The 16,806-nt window shown below is 44.2% G+C and overlaps 1 protein-coding gene across 1 annotated transcript; it reads right to left on the bottom strand.

Annotated features, from left to right (window-relative positions):
* Positions 1-350: 350 nt before the first annotated feature.
* On the bottom strand, positions 351-11,558 carry LOC126991310 (V-type proton ATPase subunit e 2-like). Its single transcript, XM_050850093.1, has 4 exons — positions 11,043-11,558; positions 5,390-5,437; positions 3,368-3,455; positions 351-1,902 (listed from the first exon to the last, which is right to left on the bottom strand). The coding sequence occupies exons 1-4, from the start codon at positions 11,138-11,140 to the stop codon at positions 1,870-1,872; spliced, it is 267 nt and encodes an 88-aa protein (XP_050706050.1). The 5' UTR covers positions 11,141-11,558; the 3' UTR covers positions 351-1,869.
* Positions 11,559-16,806: the final 5,248 nt, after the last annotated feature.

Below are 16,806 nucleotides of genomic sequence, written 5' to 3'. Positions count from 1 at the left end.
TGTTAAAAAGTTATACCCAAAAATTGACATAACACAGCCTCTGAAAACCCAAAGAAAGGCACGTGTCTGGCTGGAAAGGTGGCATTTAAAAGACCATGTTCCCTCGGACCCTCGTATAGCGCCACACACTACCAGACACAGACATTTCACACACGCACAATCTCTACACTACAGGAATGCCCGTCACTGTACACTAAGTTATCATAGTCACCATACACTAAACTGGTCCCATGAGCCTGGCCCCTCCATCACCCACACTCCAAGGTAATGTTCACAGCTACTCCCCCTTATGTCACCTAAGCAATCGGGGTCGGTATTCAACTATTTCCAAGGGTCAAAAAAGAGATCAGTCGGGTTTTCATGAGTGCTTTTACACAATCATAACACAGAAGAAGGGTCAAACTACCACCAGGGCCATTAATCAACCCCTGGAAACGGCCAAAACTCCTAGGAGAGACATGCTGGGCAGCCAAAGGGTTTGAGGATATGGCCCCATGTCCTACTGCAGTGGAAGAGGGGACGGACTTCTGGCTGAGTTTTTTTTCCTCTTTTCAATTTTTAGGGTAATTTAGGGAATGGAAGAGGAGTTTTAGGAAGAGAAGAAAGGCAGAAAGGATGAAGCTTTGAGTCAAGTGAGGGTCTGGTAAGCAGTCGACCTTGCTGTTCTTTTTAACCGATTTATTTATGACAAGATGATGATGATGATGATGAATTTAGGGAGAGGAAGAGGAGTTTTAGGAAGAGAGGAAAGGCAGAAAGGATAAGTTTTGGGCAGAGTGAGAGTTTGGTAAGCAGTTGACCTTGCTGTTCTTTTTTACGGATTTATTTATGACAAGAAAATAAAGGGAAAAAGAAGAAAGAACGATCAAGAGGGCAAAAGAGAGGTCAATTTCAGGCGAAGAGGCGTCTCGAAACTCTTATCTTGAATGGGTTTAGCATACGGCGCCTATAGATGAATGCCCAGACCCAGTTGACGGCCCATGTAGAGAGTGCCAGACCATCACCACCACTACTATAGAAGCGAATACAGCAGAAAAAAAATAGAAAACGATGTCATGTAATTTGGGCACAGGATTAGTTTAGCATATGGTGCCTATAGATGAGTGCCCAGAGCCAGTTGACGGCCCATGTAGAGAGTGCCAGACCACAACCATCACCACTATAGAAGCGAATACAGCAGAAAAAAAATAGAAAACGATGTCATGTAATTTGGGCACAGGATTAGTTTAGCATATGGTGCCTATAGATGAGTGCCCAGAGCCAGTTGATGGGCCATGTAGAGAGTGCCAGACCACCACCACCACTATAGAAGTGAATACAGCAGAAAAAAATAGAAAACGATGTCATGTAATTTGGGCCCTGGATTAGTTTAGCATATGGTGTCTATAGATGAGTGCCCAGAGCCAGTTGATGGGCCATGTAGAGAGTGCCAGACCACCACCACCACCACTATAGAAGTGAATACAGCAGAAAAAAATAGAAAACGATGTCATATAATTTGGGCACAGGATTAGTTTAGCATATGGTGTCTATAGATGAGTGCCCAGAGCCAGTTGATGGGCCATGTAGAGAGTGCCAGACCACCACCGCCGCCACTATAGAAGTGAATACAGCAGAAAAAAATAGAAAACGATGTCATGTAATTTGGGCTCGGGATAAATTTAGCATACGGAGACAACAGATGAATACCCAGAGCCAGTTGACGGGCTGTGTAAAGAGCTGACCATGCCCACCAACAGGTCACCACCACCACCAGCAGCGTCTCCTCAACACAGCCACCGCCCTGAGAGCCACACCGTCGCGCAACATGGCAGTTAGTGTCCCCGAGGGCTTGGCGATGGTGGCAGGGTGCGGCGGACGGCTGGGTCGTCACTCACGCGCGGGAAGTTTTAGGGTTTCATCCTGTAAATAAAGAATGAATGAGTGACTTCGGCAGTTGGAAAACTATCTTGGCCTGTGAACTTTTTTACAGCAGAGGAGACAGTGCAAGGACATAAGAAGAAAAAGAAAACAATAATGAAGAAAAACCCCGCTACTTACTGCTCCTAAATAGAGTAGTGTTGTTGTTTATTTATTTAGTTATTTTTTTATTGATTTTTTTTTCTTTCATATTGGTGTTAATTAATATGGACTTTATTTTTTGTATCATCCAAATGTACTCATGAATTCTGAAGCATTATTTTTATCCATTTTTTTTTCTCGGCCATCCAGAACATCCTCCTCCTCTAAAGGCGGCTTTACACCTGACAATTCCTAGTCGGCAATACGGGCGCGGCTGCATTTTTGTTCTGGGTCTGGGTCTGGGTCTGGGAGCCCTTCTCGCGGCAAGTTTTCTGCAGCTGAGCGCGTCCGTCTTGTATTGCCGACTGGCGGCTGGGTACAACATGTCGGCGCCAATAAAACAAGAAATGACAGATACAGACAACAAGGTTTGGAGCCAGGAGGCCGAGGTGGCATTACTAGAAGAAGTGAGGCAGCATAGATACTTGTGGGAGCCACAAGATAAGCTGTATGAGAAGCTGAGTCTACGCAAAACAACTTTTGAGGGAGTGGCAGCAACATCCGAGAAATGTTTGTCTCTTTGCGAGATATCGAAGGAGGTAAGGAACGATTATTTCCGTGTATTATATAATCACAGTACTATGTAATGCCTGGGATGGCATGTTCCTCCCTTCTCCTTTGTTGTTAAATGCAACAATGAACAATCAATCAATCAGTACTACTGAAGGTAAAACTCCTTTACTTAAAGTATTTCTACAATATTAGGCTAATGGACCAAACTCATTGTGGTTTTAATATATGGTAGTAGCCTTTTGGGGTGTCTGGGATGAATTCATGCCCTTGCATTTACTAGCAGTTTACGTCTTGATGCTCCCGGCGGCTCCTCCCACGTGTGAACGTACTTGCTCCCGAGAGCACACAGCCGGTCTAGCCGCTAGATCGTCGCGGCTGTGTTGCCGACTGGAGGAATTGCCAGGTGTAAAGCCGCCTCAACACACATAACAGCACACAACAGTTAACTTTACACTCTAAGGTCAGTATTATAAGACACTTTTGGTTCTCACACCAGCTATTTCTAAAGGTCAAAGAGGGGATCAATTGGGTTCTAATGAGTGTTTCTTAGGTTCATGGCACAGAGGAAGGGTTAAACTACCAGCAGGGCCATTAAACTACTCCTGGAAATGCCCAGAACTCCTACGAAAGCCTTGTCAAATGAGTGTTTCTTAGGTTCATGGCACAAAGGAAGGGTCAAACTACCACCAGGGCCATTAAACTACTCCTGGAAATGCCCAAAACTCCCACAGCAAACCAAGAGATGAATTACATCATCCAGTTACCAGACTAAGGCAGGTATCCAGTCACTTACCCAAATGTACTGTATGGCGAGGATGGTTGTGTTGTGGAGCTGGGGCCCGATGAGCGGGTTCATTTGGTGCATATACGCCAGCATCCAACTGAGGGGCAGAGACAGGGGTGAGCAGGAAGCAGGGAAGGGGTCAAGGAGGGCAGGTTTTGGGGCTGTCGATATAATGGTGTGATAGAGAGTAAAGGTGAGAAGGGCAAGGAGGGCAGGTTTTGGGGCTGTCGATGAATGGTGTGATTGAAAGTGAAGGTGTTTTGTTAAGTTTTTCATTGCAATCACCGACATCAGGGAGGAGAGAGTACGCAAGAAGGAAAAGAAGAAGAGCGAAACGGGGAAAGTTGGAAAGTTTGGTTTAGTCGGCGCAACCTCCAGGCAGCTGACAGATTCAAAGACAAATGTAGAGAAGGAAATCTGAGTTTTATAAATTATTGAAGCCAGAGCAGTTTCTAATTTGAAGCAACTTGTTCGTAGTTTTGTGTCCATTGTTGGCTGGTACAACACAGAAAGTTGGAAAGTTTTGTTTAGTGGGCGCAACATCTGTGGTCATATGCCGGAGAGAGACAGAAGGGGAAGGAATTATAGGAGAAGGGAACAGACCCCAGGAGACAGGACACAACCCCCAATTAATACCTTGTACCCATTCACTGCTGGGTGGACAGGGGCGTAGGGTATCGGAAAAGCCGGCCAAATTTTTCTACCCCACCCGGGAATCGAACCCGGGCTCTCTCGGTTGTGAGCCGAGTGTGTTAACCACTGCACCACGAAGCCCCCCTGGTATAACACAGCTGTGTGAATAAACACTTATCACAGTGAAGAGAAATGAAGGGAGGTCTAGAGAGACTCAGGCCATGCATACTAACACTAGGTCAATACAACTTGGTAAGTACAGCCAGGTAAACACAGCCACACACACACACACACACACACACACACACACACTCAGACACAGACACACAGACTCAATAGCATGGGGCTCACAACCCTGGAGAGAAGAAGAGAAAGAGGAGACCTGATAGCGGTGTACAGGGTGACGAGTGGGGTGGAGAATCTGGACAGAGAGGACCTGTGTGTGTGTGTGGAGCGAGAGAGAAACGAGAGGACATGGAAAGAAGTTGAGGGCGACCACGTGTAGGTGAGATGTGAAAAAGTTTAACTTCCCAAACAGAAGCATTGAGCTGTGGAATGGACTGGAGGAGGAGGTGGTTTGTGCAAGAAACATTCATGATTTTAAGGAAAAGTTGGATAAGAGAGGATATGGAGACAGGACAACGCAAGAGTAGCTCTTTTCCTGTATGTCACAACTAGGTAAATACAACTAGGTAAATATACACACACACATAATAATGCAAGATAACAAACAGCCAGAGAGTCATGTAAAAGCGGATATTTGGTGATACGTATAACATGGTGAAAAATATAGGACTAGCATTTCATTACATGGATAAGGGTATGATGAAAAAATTAATTACCACTATGATCAGACCAAAGTTGGAATATGCAGAGGCAGCGTGGTCTCCCCATAAGAAGAAACACATAAAGAAACTAGAAAGAATACAAAGGATGGCAACAAAAATGGTTCCAGAGCTAGTGGGACTGACATACGAGGAGGGACTAAAGGAAATGGACTTACCAACACTAGACCAAAGAAGAGAAAGGGGAGACCTAATACAAATCTACAAATTATTGAGCAAAATGGAAGAAGTAGACAACGAGGAGTTACTACTAAAAGAAGAAATTACCACCAGGAACACAAAAGGACATAGTAAAAAATTGAGGAAGGGAAGATGCTTGAGAGACATAAAGAAATATCGCTTCCCACAAAGAAATATTGAGGTTTGGAACAGACTAAGTGAGGATGTAGTATCAGTGAGGAGTGTGCAAAGCTTTAAGGAAAAGGTGGATAAATGTAGATACGGAGACGGGACCACACCAGCGTAAAGCCCAGGCCTGTAAAACTACAACTAGGTAAATACACACACACACACACACACACACACACACACACACACACACACACACACTTACAATAGCCAGCAGGAGATGGCTGTTATCACCAAGACCACCTGGATCACCCTGGAACAAAACAGAACGGTCAACAAACATTGAACAACAACAACAATAATAATAATAATAATAATAATAATACAATAATAATACAATAATAATCATAATAATAGTCCTTGGTTTAACGAGTGTTTTGATTTATGGGCAAAAAAGATCACAAAACATGCCTTGACTTGGCGGTGACTTGGTATACGAGCAGCCTGTTAGTAGTTCCCCCCCCGCCACCTGAAGGGTGGCAAAACACTTGAAACACTTTACTATGCTTACAAAATATGGTTTTTAATAAGGATAAATGAATTTAGTCATTTGTAGGCAGCCCATTTAAAGCAGATCTTGCTTTTTGGGCAGCATGTTTGTAATCTTTTTAGTTTAGTTGCCAATAGACACATATGTAAAAAAAAAAATTCATTACATGATACATATTCACCCCTCATAGAACATAATAATCCACTTATATACATTAGCTATTAGATTAGATTATCAATACTGAGCAAGAATATACTGTTTATACTGTTTCTTAAATGTATGCAATGTTGGTAATAGTTGAACGTGATTTGGCACAGAATTCCAAATTTTAGGACCAGAATAAGCTAGAAAGTGTTGGAAGACACAGGCTATATGGAAGCCGCCGGGGTCAAGAGCGTACGTCCCTCTGAGGGGGGACCAAAGACCCTTGGCGGTGGACGGCTCATGAAGGGGAGGGGAGGAAGTCGATTGACTGACTCTATCTGGTGACGTCAGCCTAGCCGACTAAGTCAGTCTTTCAACGAGGACTGGCGTGGTTTTTTGTACAAGTCGAAGACGTGAGCGTGTGTTCCCTTTGCTCGCTGCAAGACGAGAGTGCTCAAAGAGGAGAACAATGGGAATAGTCTCAGTCAGGGCTGCCACCTTGAGCTCAGAAAAATAAGGAACACAACATCCCATTCTCAAATACAGAACGAATCCATGTTTTAAGGAACGCGTGGCAACCCTAAAATTTCTCTAGCCTGCCATGACTGACAGCCGCTGCTGGTGAAGGCAGGAGGAGAGACGGAGGGACGTTATGACGTGTATTTTACACCTATTTCAGGACGACACTTGAAAGTTGGAAAGTTTGGTTTAGTCGGCGCAACATCTGTGGTCACATGCCAGCGAGAGACAGAAGGGGAAGGAATTATAGGAAAAGGGAACAGATCCCAGGAGACGGGACACAATCCCCGATTAATATCTGGTACCCATTCACTGCTGGGTGGACAGGGGCGTAGGGTATCGGAAAAGCCGCCCAAATTTTTCCACTCCGCATGGGAATTGAACCTGGGCTCTCTCGGTTGTGAGCCGAGTGTGCTAACCATTGCACCATGAAGCCCCCCGATGACACATGACATAATTTTAAGGACTGGTTTTGTGGTTCCCCCAAAAATGCACTCACTAGTTTTAAAATACTAAATTTTATCTGCTTAACCATTCAGACAGCCAAATACGGAACAAATGGCATTATGTATTTTAAGAAAAGGGTGGCAAGTTGGCAACCCTAGTCTCAGTCCGCGTTGTAAACTCGTAGAGATCAAGATCTACAGTACCAGGTCTCCTCATTTCCGACGTATTTTCGCAGATGCTGGCGCACTCACGTCACCAGGCTGTTCGAGGGTAGGTTCAGCGGGGCCGATGGGGTCAGTCGCTCTTCCAACCTCCGTGTAGTAACAGCTAGCTGGCAGTCGCTCCCAGTTTCTCTCTCTCTCACACACACACACACACACACACACACACACACACACACACACACACACATGTAAGCTAGTAATAAAAATGGAGTAGAGGGTATCTACTCATAGTCATTGACAAAGCACATTATAAGAATTACATATAGAAAAAATATGAAGTAGGGAGATATACAAAATATTACAGCTGTTATGCGTACATTTGCGTTTGTGAGTGAACACACACCACACACACAATACTACTACTACTAATAATAATGACAGCATCAACATCTGGGGGCAAATATGGGGTATTCTTGAGAGAGAGAGAGAGAACGGGGAATATAGAATAGTTCCCCGTCTTCCTCACTGTCTCACAGCCAGCTGACGTCACAGGCTGCACAGTGGAGGTAAAGTGAGGAGACCTGTTACTATAGATCTTGGTAGAGATAATATCCGTGCACTCGTGTCCGATTGCATTTGTGCTTTGGCGTGCGATCTTAGTATTTTCAGCCCTACAGTGTGCGGTCTTTGTGCTTTGACCCAGTAGCAGCGACGGGCCAAATTTGTGGCTTTACCGTGTAGCAGCAACAGGCCAAATTTGTGCCATGATATAAACCCCAAAAAAATAGATGATGCATAAACTTATCACAAATGCATTGATATATATTATGAAATGGTTTGTGTGAGTGATGATTTTTTCTCATTTTTCTCACTTAGAGGGACCATTAAGAAACATGATCCCTGCTGTTACCAGGTTAACAATGTCCCCCAGAAAGATGGTTAAAAGGGATGGTGCTGCAAAGGAGAAAACAGGAACGGCGGATACTATGCTCACAACAGGAACGGGGGGGCAAGCCTCAGTGGCGTTCCTTTCAGTCTGCATTGTACACTCGCAAAGGTAGCACCCCACGCCGGTAGGCTTGTTTGGAGGGGTCTGATGGTATGGCCCAGCCCGTTGTGATGCAGGCAAGTGTTTATAGTGGTGCCATCATGCACTGGCTCATGCTGCCCCCCGGAGCTCATTTCAATCCTAGAATCTAGAGTCCGGGTTGATAGGTGGTCTTCTGGACAGCATGTGGGTAGTTTTAAGCCACTCGGCAGTCTAGTGTGTGATCTTTGTGTTTTCAGCACTATATTATGACTATATTATTTATATATTATACTATATCATTTATATTCATATTATCATACAATATCATTTATATTATTTATCATTGCTGTTTGTTAGTAAAATTACATTTATTCTGTATTGAATAACAAGTAATATGATTTTATGTTAATATTTTTTGGGATATGGGACGCATCAATTGGATTCACTTTAACCGTGTAGCAGCGACGGGCCAAATTTGTGCCATGATTATGACCCCCCAAAATAGATGATACATAAACTGATCAGAAATGCTTTGATATATATATATATATATATATATATATATATATATATATATATATATATATATATATATATATATATATATATATATATATATATATATATATATATATTATGAAATAGTTTGTGTGAGGGGTGATTTTTTCTCATTTTTCTCGCTTAGAGGGACCATTAAGAATCATGATCCCTGCTGCTACCACCACCAGGTTAATTTCAATGGGGAAATTCGTTTGGTTGATGAGTGTTTTTGAAATGCCAGAATTTTCTCTTTACTACACCCCCACACGGCCACCGTGTGTAACGAAACACACGAGAAATTAATCCAGACAAGGAAAGATTTGCCGGTGCCGGGGATCGAACCCGCGACCAGCGAGACGGGAGAGCCACTCCTTAACCAGTCGGCCAAAGAGGTGCCCCCCTGGCAGAGTGAGTTATGGGAGGCTCACCCATCAGGCAAGTCAGCACTACATTTTGGTTTGCAAGCAAAATTCCGGAACGAATTGAACTCATAAACCGAGGTATGACTGTATAAATAATATAGTAATAATATACAGTAATCCCTCGCCATATCGCGGTTCACTTATCGCGGTCTCGCTGTATCGTGGATTTTAAGACTGTAAATATTTAGTATCGTTTCGCAGATTTTTCGCTATATCGCGGGATTGTGCGGTATAGAGGTATTTTAATATATTTATTATTTGACTTATTTTGCAGTAAAAGAAGCATTTCCTAGCCTAAAAAAAATTGTAAACAACATAAAAAAATTTAGAAAGTATTAATAAGAACATATTAACCCGGTAGCAGCGACGGGCCAAGTTTGTGGCTTTGCTGTGTAGCAGCGACGGGCCAAATTTGTCCCATGATTTTAACCCCCCAAAATAGATGATGCATAAACTGATCACAAATACTTTGATATATATTATGAAATGGTTTGTGTGAGGGGTGATTTTTTCTCACTTTCCTTGCTTAGAGGGACCATTAAGAATCATGATCCCCGCTGCTACTGGGTTAAAATAATACTAAATTGAAATAAAATACGTAGCGCACAGCAGATGCATAGACAAAGATTCGCATGTATGTAAAACGCAGCTACGGCCACTTCCGCTTGAGCTAGTTTGCCCACGTGTGATTGTACACGGCACACTATTGGCTGATGGATGGGAGGCGACCAACCAGAGCACTGTGTTCTGTAACCTGGGCGCTGATTGGCTCAGCAACTGTAGCATTTGTTGGTTCGTCAGTGGTTAGCTCGGAGACAAATGGAGAGTGTGTTACAGCTTGCTACCGTTAAATGCTCGAGAAATTGGCAGTAAGGACCCAAACATGATGAGGCAATGACTGCACTTGAACAAGACTAACTTGCTCAAAATAAGTATTCCAGGCTTATCTAGTTTCGTGGAACTCTTTGCAGTGCTGGAATAAACACGTGGAGAGCTACTGAACTGAACAGCTGATACGCTCTTCTTCTTCTTGTGACCGCAACTTACCGACCACACGAGTAACTGATATGTTGGTGACGAGTTTCTGACTAGAATTTCGATGAGTTTCTAGTGAAATGTAGCCAACTTTGAATCTCTCGAGAAACTAGTGGTTGGGTGACCTTGTTCACACGGGCTGAGGCGAGATTCACAGAGATATGCGTGATTATATAAGTAATATATGTAAAATATAATATATGAATTATATAAATAATAAAATAAATATAAGGTCGCTACTTCGCGGATTTTCGCCAATCGCGGGGGGTTCTGGAACCTAGCCCCCGCGATAAACGAGGGATTACTGTAGTGCTGGAAACACAAAGATCACATACTTGAGCACATACTTAAACAGGCATGAGCACGCGTGTGCTATATATCTCTGCAAGTGTACAATATGGAAAGGTTTGGAAAGTTTGGTTTAGTCGGCACAACATCTGTGGTCATATGCCGGAGAGAGACAGAAGGGGAAGGAATTATATAAGGGAACAGATCCCAGGAGACGGGACACAACCCCTGATTAATACCTGGTACCCATTCACTGCTGGGTGGACAGGGGCGTAGGGTATTGGAAAAGCCGCCCAAATTTTTCCACTCCGCCCAGGAATCGAACCCGGGCTCTCTCGGTTGTGAGCCGAGTGTGCTAACCACTGCACCACGAAGCCCCCACCGTCACCTAAACTCATCTAGCAAAAGTATAATGATAAACTGAGGAAACGTAAATCAACCCATCTATCCTGCGGACTTATTGGTGAGTCTGGGGAGGCAGCGGGTGTAAGACTAGAGAAATACTGATAAAAAGGCTGAACACCCATACATAGCAATATAACAATAATAATAATAATGTGATGATAGTCATAGTGGTGGTGATGATAATGGTAACAATGATGGTGGTAATGACAATGGTGATGATGAAAGTGATGATAACAGTGGTGATGATGGTGGTGATGATGATAATGGTAGTGATGATGGTGATGACAATGGTGATGATGAAAGTGATGATAATGGTGATGATGACTGTGGTGGTGGTGATGGTGATGATGGTGGTGAGTCCAGTCATCACTCACCCCTTGTTCGGACCCTTGGCCACGATGAAGGGCATCACCGCACCCACCACCGCGAAGAGCCCAGTCATCACCGCTATGGGCACGGCGTCGGCACCCATGATGACCTCTGACCTGACCCTCTAGACGGCCTCACGGGGGGGGGTCAAAATAGCCGCAGTTTGTCTTGTACTTGTCGTTTACTTGTATGTGTCAGGTCCTTTTTTTATTTTTCCTGTTCTTCTTCTTCCTCTTCCTCTTTTTCTTCTTGTTTTCTTCTACTTCCTCTTCGCCGTGCACCGCCCCTACACACTGGGTTCTACTGGCACTCCGCAATTATTTGGTGCTTGTAGCCTTCGACGGTCCTCTGGTGGCTCTGTGTGGCTCTCGCGGCACTCACTGGTCCTCTGGTGGCTCTGTGTGGCTCTCGTGGCACTCTCTGGTCCCTCGGTGCTGTGTGGTGGGAGCAGTTAGTGGTATGAGGCAGTAGGGCGGCGCGGCTCCCCGTTGGTAAAGTCACGCGCCTCCTGCCTCGATCAGCTGACTGATAGTGGTGTTGCCAATGGGACCCAGATTGTCGTACTCAGCCTCTTATATTTACCGATTTCCGACCCAAAAACTGCCTCCTCGACCCCAATAACTGCCTTTATATATAGTTAACGTTAAAATGGTTTATTATTGGTGTTTTCTGGCAATAACTATGGCTCAGAAACCGGTAAATATGAGGCTCTGAGTACGATAATCTGGCAACGGTGGCGGTGCCAATGAGTCGGGCGCTAGATTAAAGGATGAAATGCGCTAGAAATGCACTATATAGGAAAGTTTAAAAATAATAATAATGATAATAATAATAATAATAATAATAATAATAAAGTCATTCGATAACTCAGGTCACACACACACACACACACACACACACGTGCTTGCTTGCAGATGATGATGATGATGATGAAGACGATGACCAAGGAGATGGCTGTTGAGTCCTATGCGGGAGCCACACCTTTACCACGTCACCTGTGGCAGGGATGTTGTGCCACAGGTGCGGCTCCTAGGCTGCGGTGGTGTCGTTGGATACGTTGCTCTGGTATTTCCGCCTCGATCACACCAACTATTTTCAAAGGCCAAAAAGGAGATCATTCTGGTTCTCATGAGAATTTTTTAGGTTCATGGTACAGAGGAAGAGTCAAACTACTACCAGGGTCATTAAACTACCCCTGAAAATGCCCCAAACTCCTTCGAAAACCGTGTCAAATGTGTGGTTGGCGCGAATTGTTTTCAGATATGGCCCCAGCTGCTCTTTTTCTTGAGTACTCTTGTTCGTTTCTGGTGCGTGGTTCCTTTTACACGTGCAGCCCTCCGATCGGTATTCTCAGACGCTTCCACCTCTCATTATTTCCAACGGCTAAAATGGAGTTTAATCGGGTTTTCTTGGGTGTTTTTTCACGTTTAGAAAAGGGGTCAAACTGTCATGCCCCGAGAGCTTATTTTACTCTTTTTCCTCTATTTTCCTACACGACCTCTGCGCGTAATGAAACACACGAGAAATTAATCAAGGCCAGGAGAGGGTATTCGCCCGCTGCCTGGGATTGAACCCGCGAGCAGCGTGACGGGTAATAATAGCATCTTCCATTTGACACAAAACCCGGAACCAGCAGGTCCGGGGATAAACCCAGACCCATGTCCGGGTTTTCGCGCCGTAAATGGAACGCATTTAGGCGGATATGTAAACAAATAATCTTCCTCTTCTTCTTTTGACCTGTCCTCCTCCTCTCAGGCGTCTCTCCTGTTTATTCCCACACTTTTCCTTTCAATTGTGCTGTGTAGCTTAATTTTTCTTCACTGCAATATACTATCACACTTTACTTTTCAGTTTGTTGCTGGAATAACTTACTGACATTGCTTATCCGTGCACTTATTCAACAATTTGTGCCCTTTTTTCCCAGCACTGCATCTCCATTTAACACGTACCGTGCGATGGCCCCGGTGTCCTCCTCCAGCCTCTTAGCCCACTCCTCCCTGGTGCTACTAATAACTCCCCTCTCTGCCTCTCATAGTTGCTGCATTCTACTATTAGGTGTTCCACCGATTCTTTCTCCCCTGTCCTACAGCTACAGTTCTGGTTTCCCCCTTCCCTATTCCTGCCATTTAGCTGCGGGGTTCTCGTTCTTGCTTTAAACATCAGCTTGCTCCCCCAGTCTCCTACATGCCAGTCTACTCCCTCTAGCTTCTGTGTCTTGCTGTACCATCTTAATGTCGACTCTTTTACTCTAAAATTCATAGGCCCAGCCTAAGCAGATGGCACACCACCTGTTCATCTTCCCTTTTTTACAACAAAGAAGGCAGCTCAAGGGCACCAAAAAAGAAAACAATAATAAAAAAAGCCCACTACTCGCTGCTCCCAAAAAATAATTAAAAGAGGTGGCCGAAAGAAAGATCAATTTCGGGAGGAGAGGTGTCCTGATACCCTATCAGGCTGATGGATGAATGGGTTTTCTGGGAAAGCAAACACTTTTAACTTAGACATTAGATACTTGCCTGTGTCCCTGGGTAATAGGTTCTCACTTGACGCAGGCTTAAGGGCCAGAGACAAATAAGCGCTGATGAACAACACACTTGTGAGACCAACACTAGCATGCTGTTCCACAGTGTGGGATCCTTACACACACACACACACACACAAACATTTATAAGTTAGCACTAATCAACACCAAGGTGGCTCGGTTCATTATAAACAATGAACTTGAACACCAGGCATCATAACACAGATCAAACAGCAGATTAATATGTAACCTCTTCACATGTGCAGACAAGCACACACTTAAAATTCTGTACAAGATCACATACACTTACATTGACATTGACCCACACACATACTTACAGGACGCAAACAGTCAGCGTACTCGTAACACACTCAGCCAAAAATACCAAACATATCACACAAACACTGACACATGTACGTACTCATACTTTCCACGCACCACACGTGACTGGAACAGCCTCCACCTACAGACTTTAGACTGTGGTACAATAGACTCATTCAGAAAACAAATACACACTCACTTGTCACAACACATCGACTAACTAGTAGTACACCTATTCATTTCCCTTCCCTACACACCCCAGTTCCCCCAGCAGCCAACACAAATATCCGTGTTATGCACCTGTACTGGTGCCCTGTGCATTACTTGTCAAGATCAAGACAACACACAGCTTATCAAATGCCTCCAACCTTACCTAATGATAACACTGCTGAACTATAACTCTCTCATTCACTCAGCACAAATAGGATCATGAAAATCAAGATCAATTCTATCCTCCGGCATAAGAAAATAAAGCAAAACAACTGTACAAATGCATTTATTTAACTAATAAAAACATTGAGCACAATTATCAACAGGTACAAAAATTGTTTTTTTTCTTATTACACAGATTAATCAAGAAAGAAACTGAATTTCAAGACATTGCTGGGTTCCCAGGTGTGATTGGGGACATTGATGGAACACGTTGACACAAAATTAAAAAATACACGAAACTATTAATAATGATTATCATAACTGGGTACATGTTAACTTTACAGTTTTGACTCACTCAAAGATCAGAAGAAACTAATAATGACACCTACAGAGTTTGTGACTTGAGCAAGTTGATAAATCCTGCCAGGAGGTACTCAGAATGAAAGGGGGCCCTGCATGGAGACTTGTCCAGAGGGACCCTCGGACTTGGCGTTGTAGGGTGGGTGAGGCGACACCCCCCCCAGCATATGCCACCTTTGATAGATGACTGTATATTGATAATCCAAATTGGATACTTTCTACGACAATTGAAATACTATTCATGCCTTCAAATTATACCTCGGCAACAAAAATATGATGGAATATAATTTTAAACAAAACTTGTCATTTAGGAAACTTAACCTATTTGGACCTATAGCCGCATTATTAGCTATCTTGTACTTATCTTGGGGTTACCCGCGACCAGCGTGACGGGAGAACCACGGTAAATCTCAAGAATTACCACTCCACCCCCTCCACCACCCCAGCCCCCCCTACCCCCCAAGACAAACCTGGGGACCTGTGGGGAACTGGGGTATTGGGGGGGGGGGGAGCCCATATCACTGAAAAATGGCCTTCCAAAATTTCCCTGGAAAAATCCCTAAATCAGGAAAAATTCCCAAGTCTCGAAAGTAAGGAAAGTCCCTAACGCATACTCTTGTAGTCTATTCCAATATGACCTAGCATTCAATCTGTTGACAAGTGTCAGGCATCTCATCAGATGGTGGGCATACTGCCCCCCTCCCCCCTCCCCCCACCGCCGCCCTCCCAATCCGTCCCGCGGCACGTAAGTTTTGATGGGCCACGCCACATGTCAAATATATTTAAACTACTCCAACCGAACTTTACGACCTGCGCGCACTGCAAGGCAGGTATGAGGCTCAGTCTGTGTATAGAGGCGGTTGTGAAACAATAACAATGGACTTATAAAATCCGAGCCACCTAACTCTATAATTAAAGAGGCTTGCCCCCCTGGCCCCTCCCCAAGGTAAAACGTATACGAAAATGCATTATAATAATAATTCTTTCACGTGCTAAATTAATACGAATATTGGTTTGGAGTGGTTATTCTTAAGTTTTGCCCGATTGATTACCATTTAAATATAACATTGAATTGTTACTGCTTCACTCATTGATAATCTAACCTAACTGGTATTTTTTGTGATATCAGTGACCCAAATAACACAAAGTCACTGAAACAAACGATTCATCTTTACATTATGCATAAATGGGGGTTACCAATGATGATGAAAATTAACTGGGTAGGGAATGATAAATAATAAGTCAACATGTATCGGCAATAAACACGTCAGTCACTGTAAGGTAAAAGTAAAGTTGGGGGCATAAGCTATAGCAGCGCGTGGCCTCGGTGCTCATCTCCGTCGCATTGGCCCTTGAGCCTGTGGTGGGAGGGAGCCCATTACCCCTGGACACAGCGCCCGGGTGGGTGCTATTCTATATAAAACACTGCAGTCGCGTTTCACTCCCCTCCCTCGCCCGGCCACAAAACCCTTGCCCCGCCATACATATATGGCTCTCCACACATCTATTCATCCAACTGTTTTCGTTTAAAGCCACTACAGGCCTCTTGCTGGGCCCGAAATGAAAATTTCAACGCCTCGCCCACTGCACCACTTTTAACTTATTATTGATGGTTTTCGGCACATATCTATGGGTAAATATGTAACTGGCATAGAGTACCTACAATTCCGGATCACCAGGCACCACCTGGATGCAGTGGTTGTAGCAAAAAATACCCAAATATGGGAAATAAGGCATGCAAATGGCGGGCGATAGTCTTGGTCCTGGCCTGGGTCTTGGGTCGAAAGTGATCTGGCTAACCCTGCTCGGCAGTAGGGTCCCTCCGGGTCACCCAGATCCTCTAAAATGGGTGCAGGCTGCGGCGTCAGCTGATCGGTTCCGTTAAATGGAACACGCCAGATCACGACCCAGAAACGGGTTATGCTAAATGGAAGATGCTATAAGTGAGTTATGGGAAGCTCGTTCATCAGGCATAGTCGCCGCACTACACGCCATCACATAATTCACAGTTAATACCTTAATTATTTTAGATGATCGATTGTTCTGGTTTTCCCGCATTACAAAACTACCACCAGGGTCATAAATGTACCTCTGGAAATGCCCAATACCCCTTCAAAAACCCTGTCAAATGCGAGTGTGTAAGCGGCGCAGCGTTTGAGAATATGGTCCCTGGCGGGCTTGCCTGTCCGTCGCCA

Source organism: Eriocheir sinensis, unplaced genomic scaffold (genome assembly GCF_024679095.1).
Source record: "Eriocheir sinensis breed Jianghai 21 unplaced genomic scaffold, ASM2467909v1 Scaffold259, whole genome shotgun sequence".
NCBI lineage: Eukaryota > Metazoa > Arthropoda > Malacostraca > Decapoda > Varunidae > Eriocheir > Eriocheir sinensis.
Note: the sequence above shows the minus strand (reverse complement) of the source record. Positions and strands in the feature narration are given on the sequence as shown.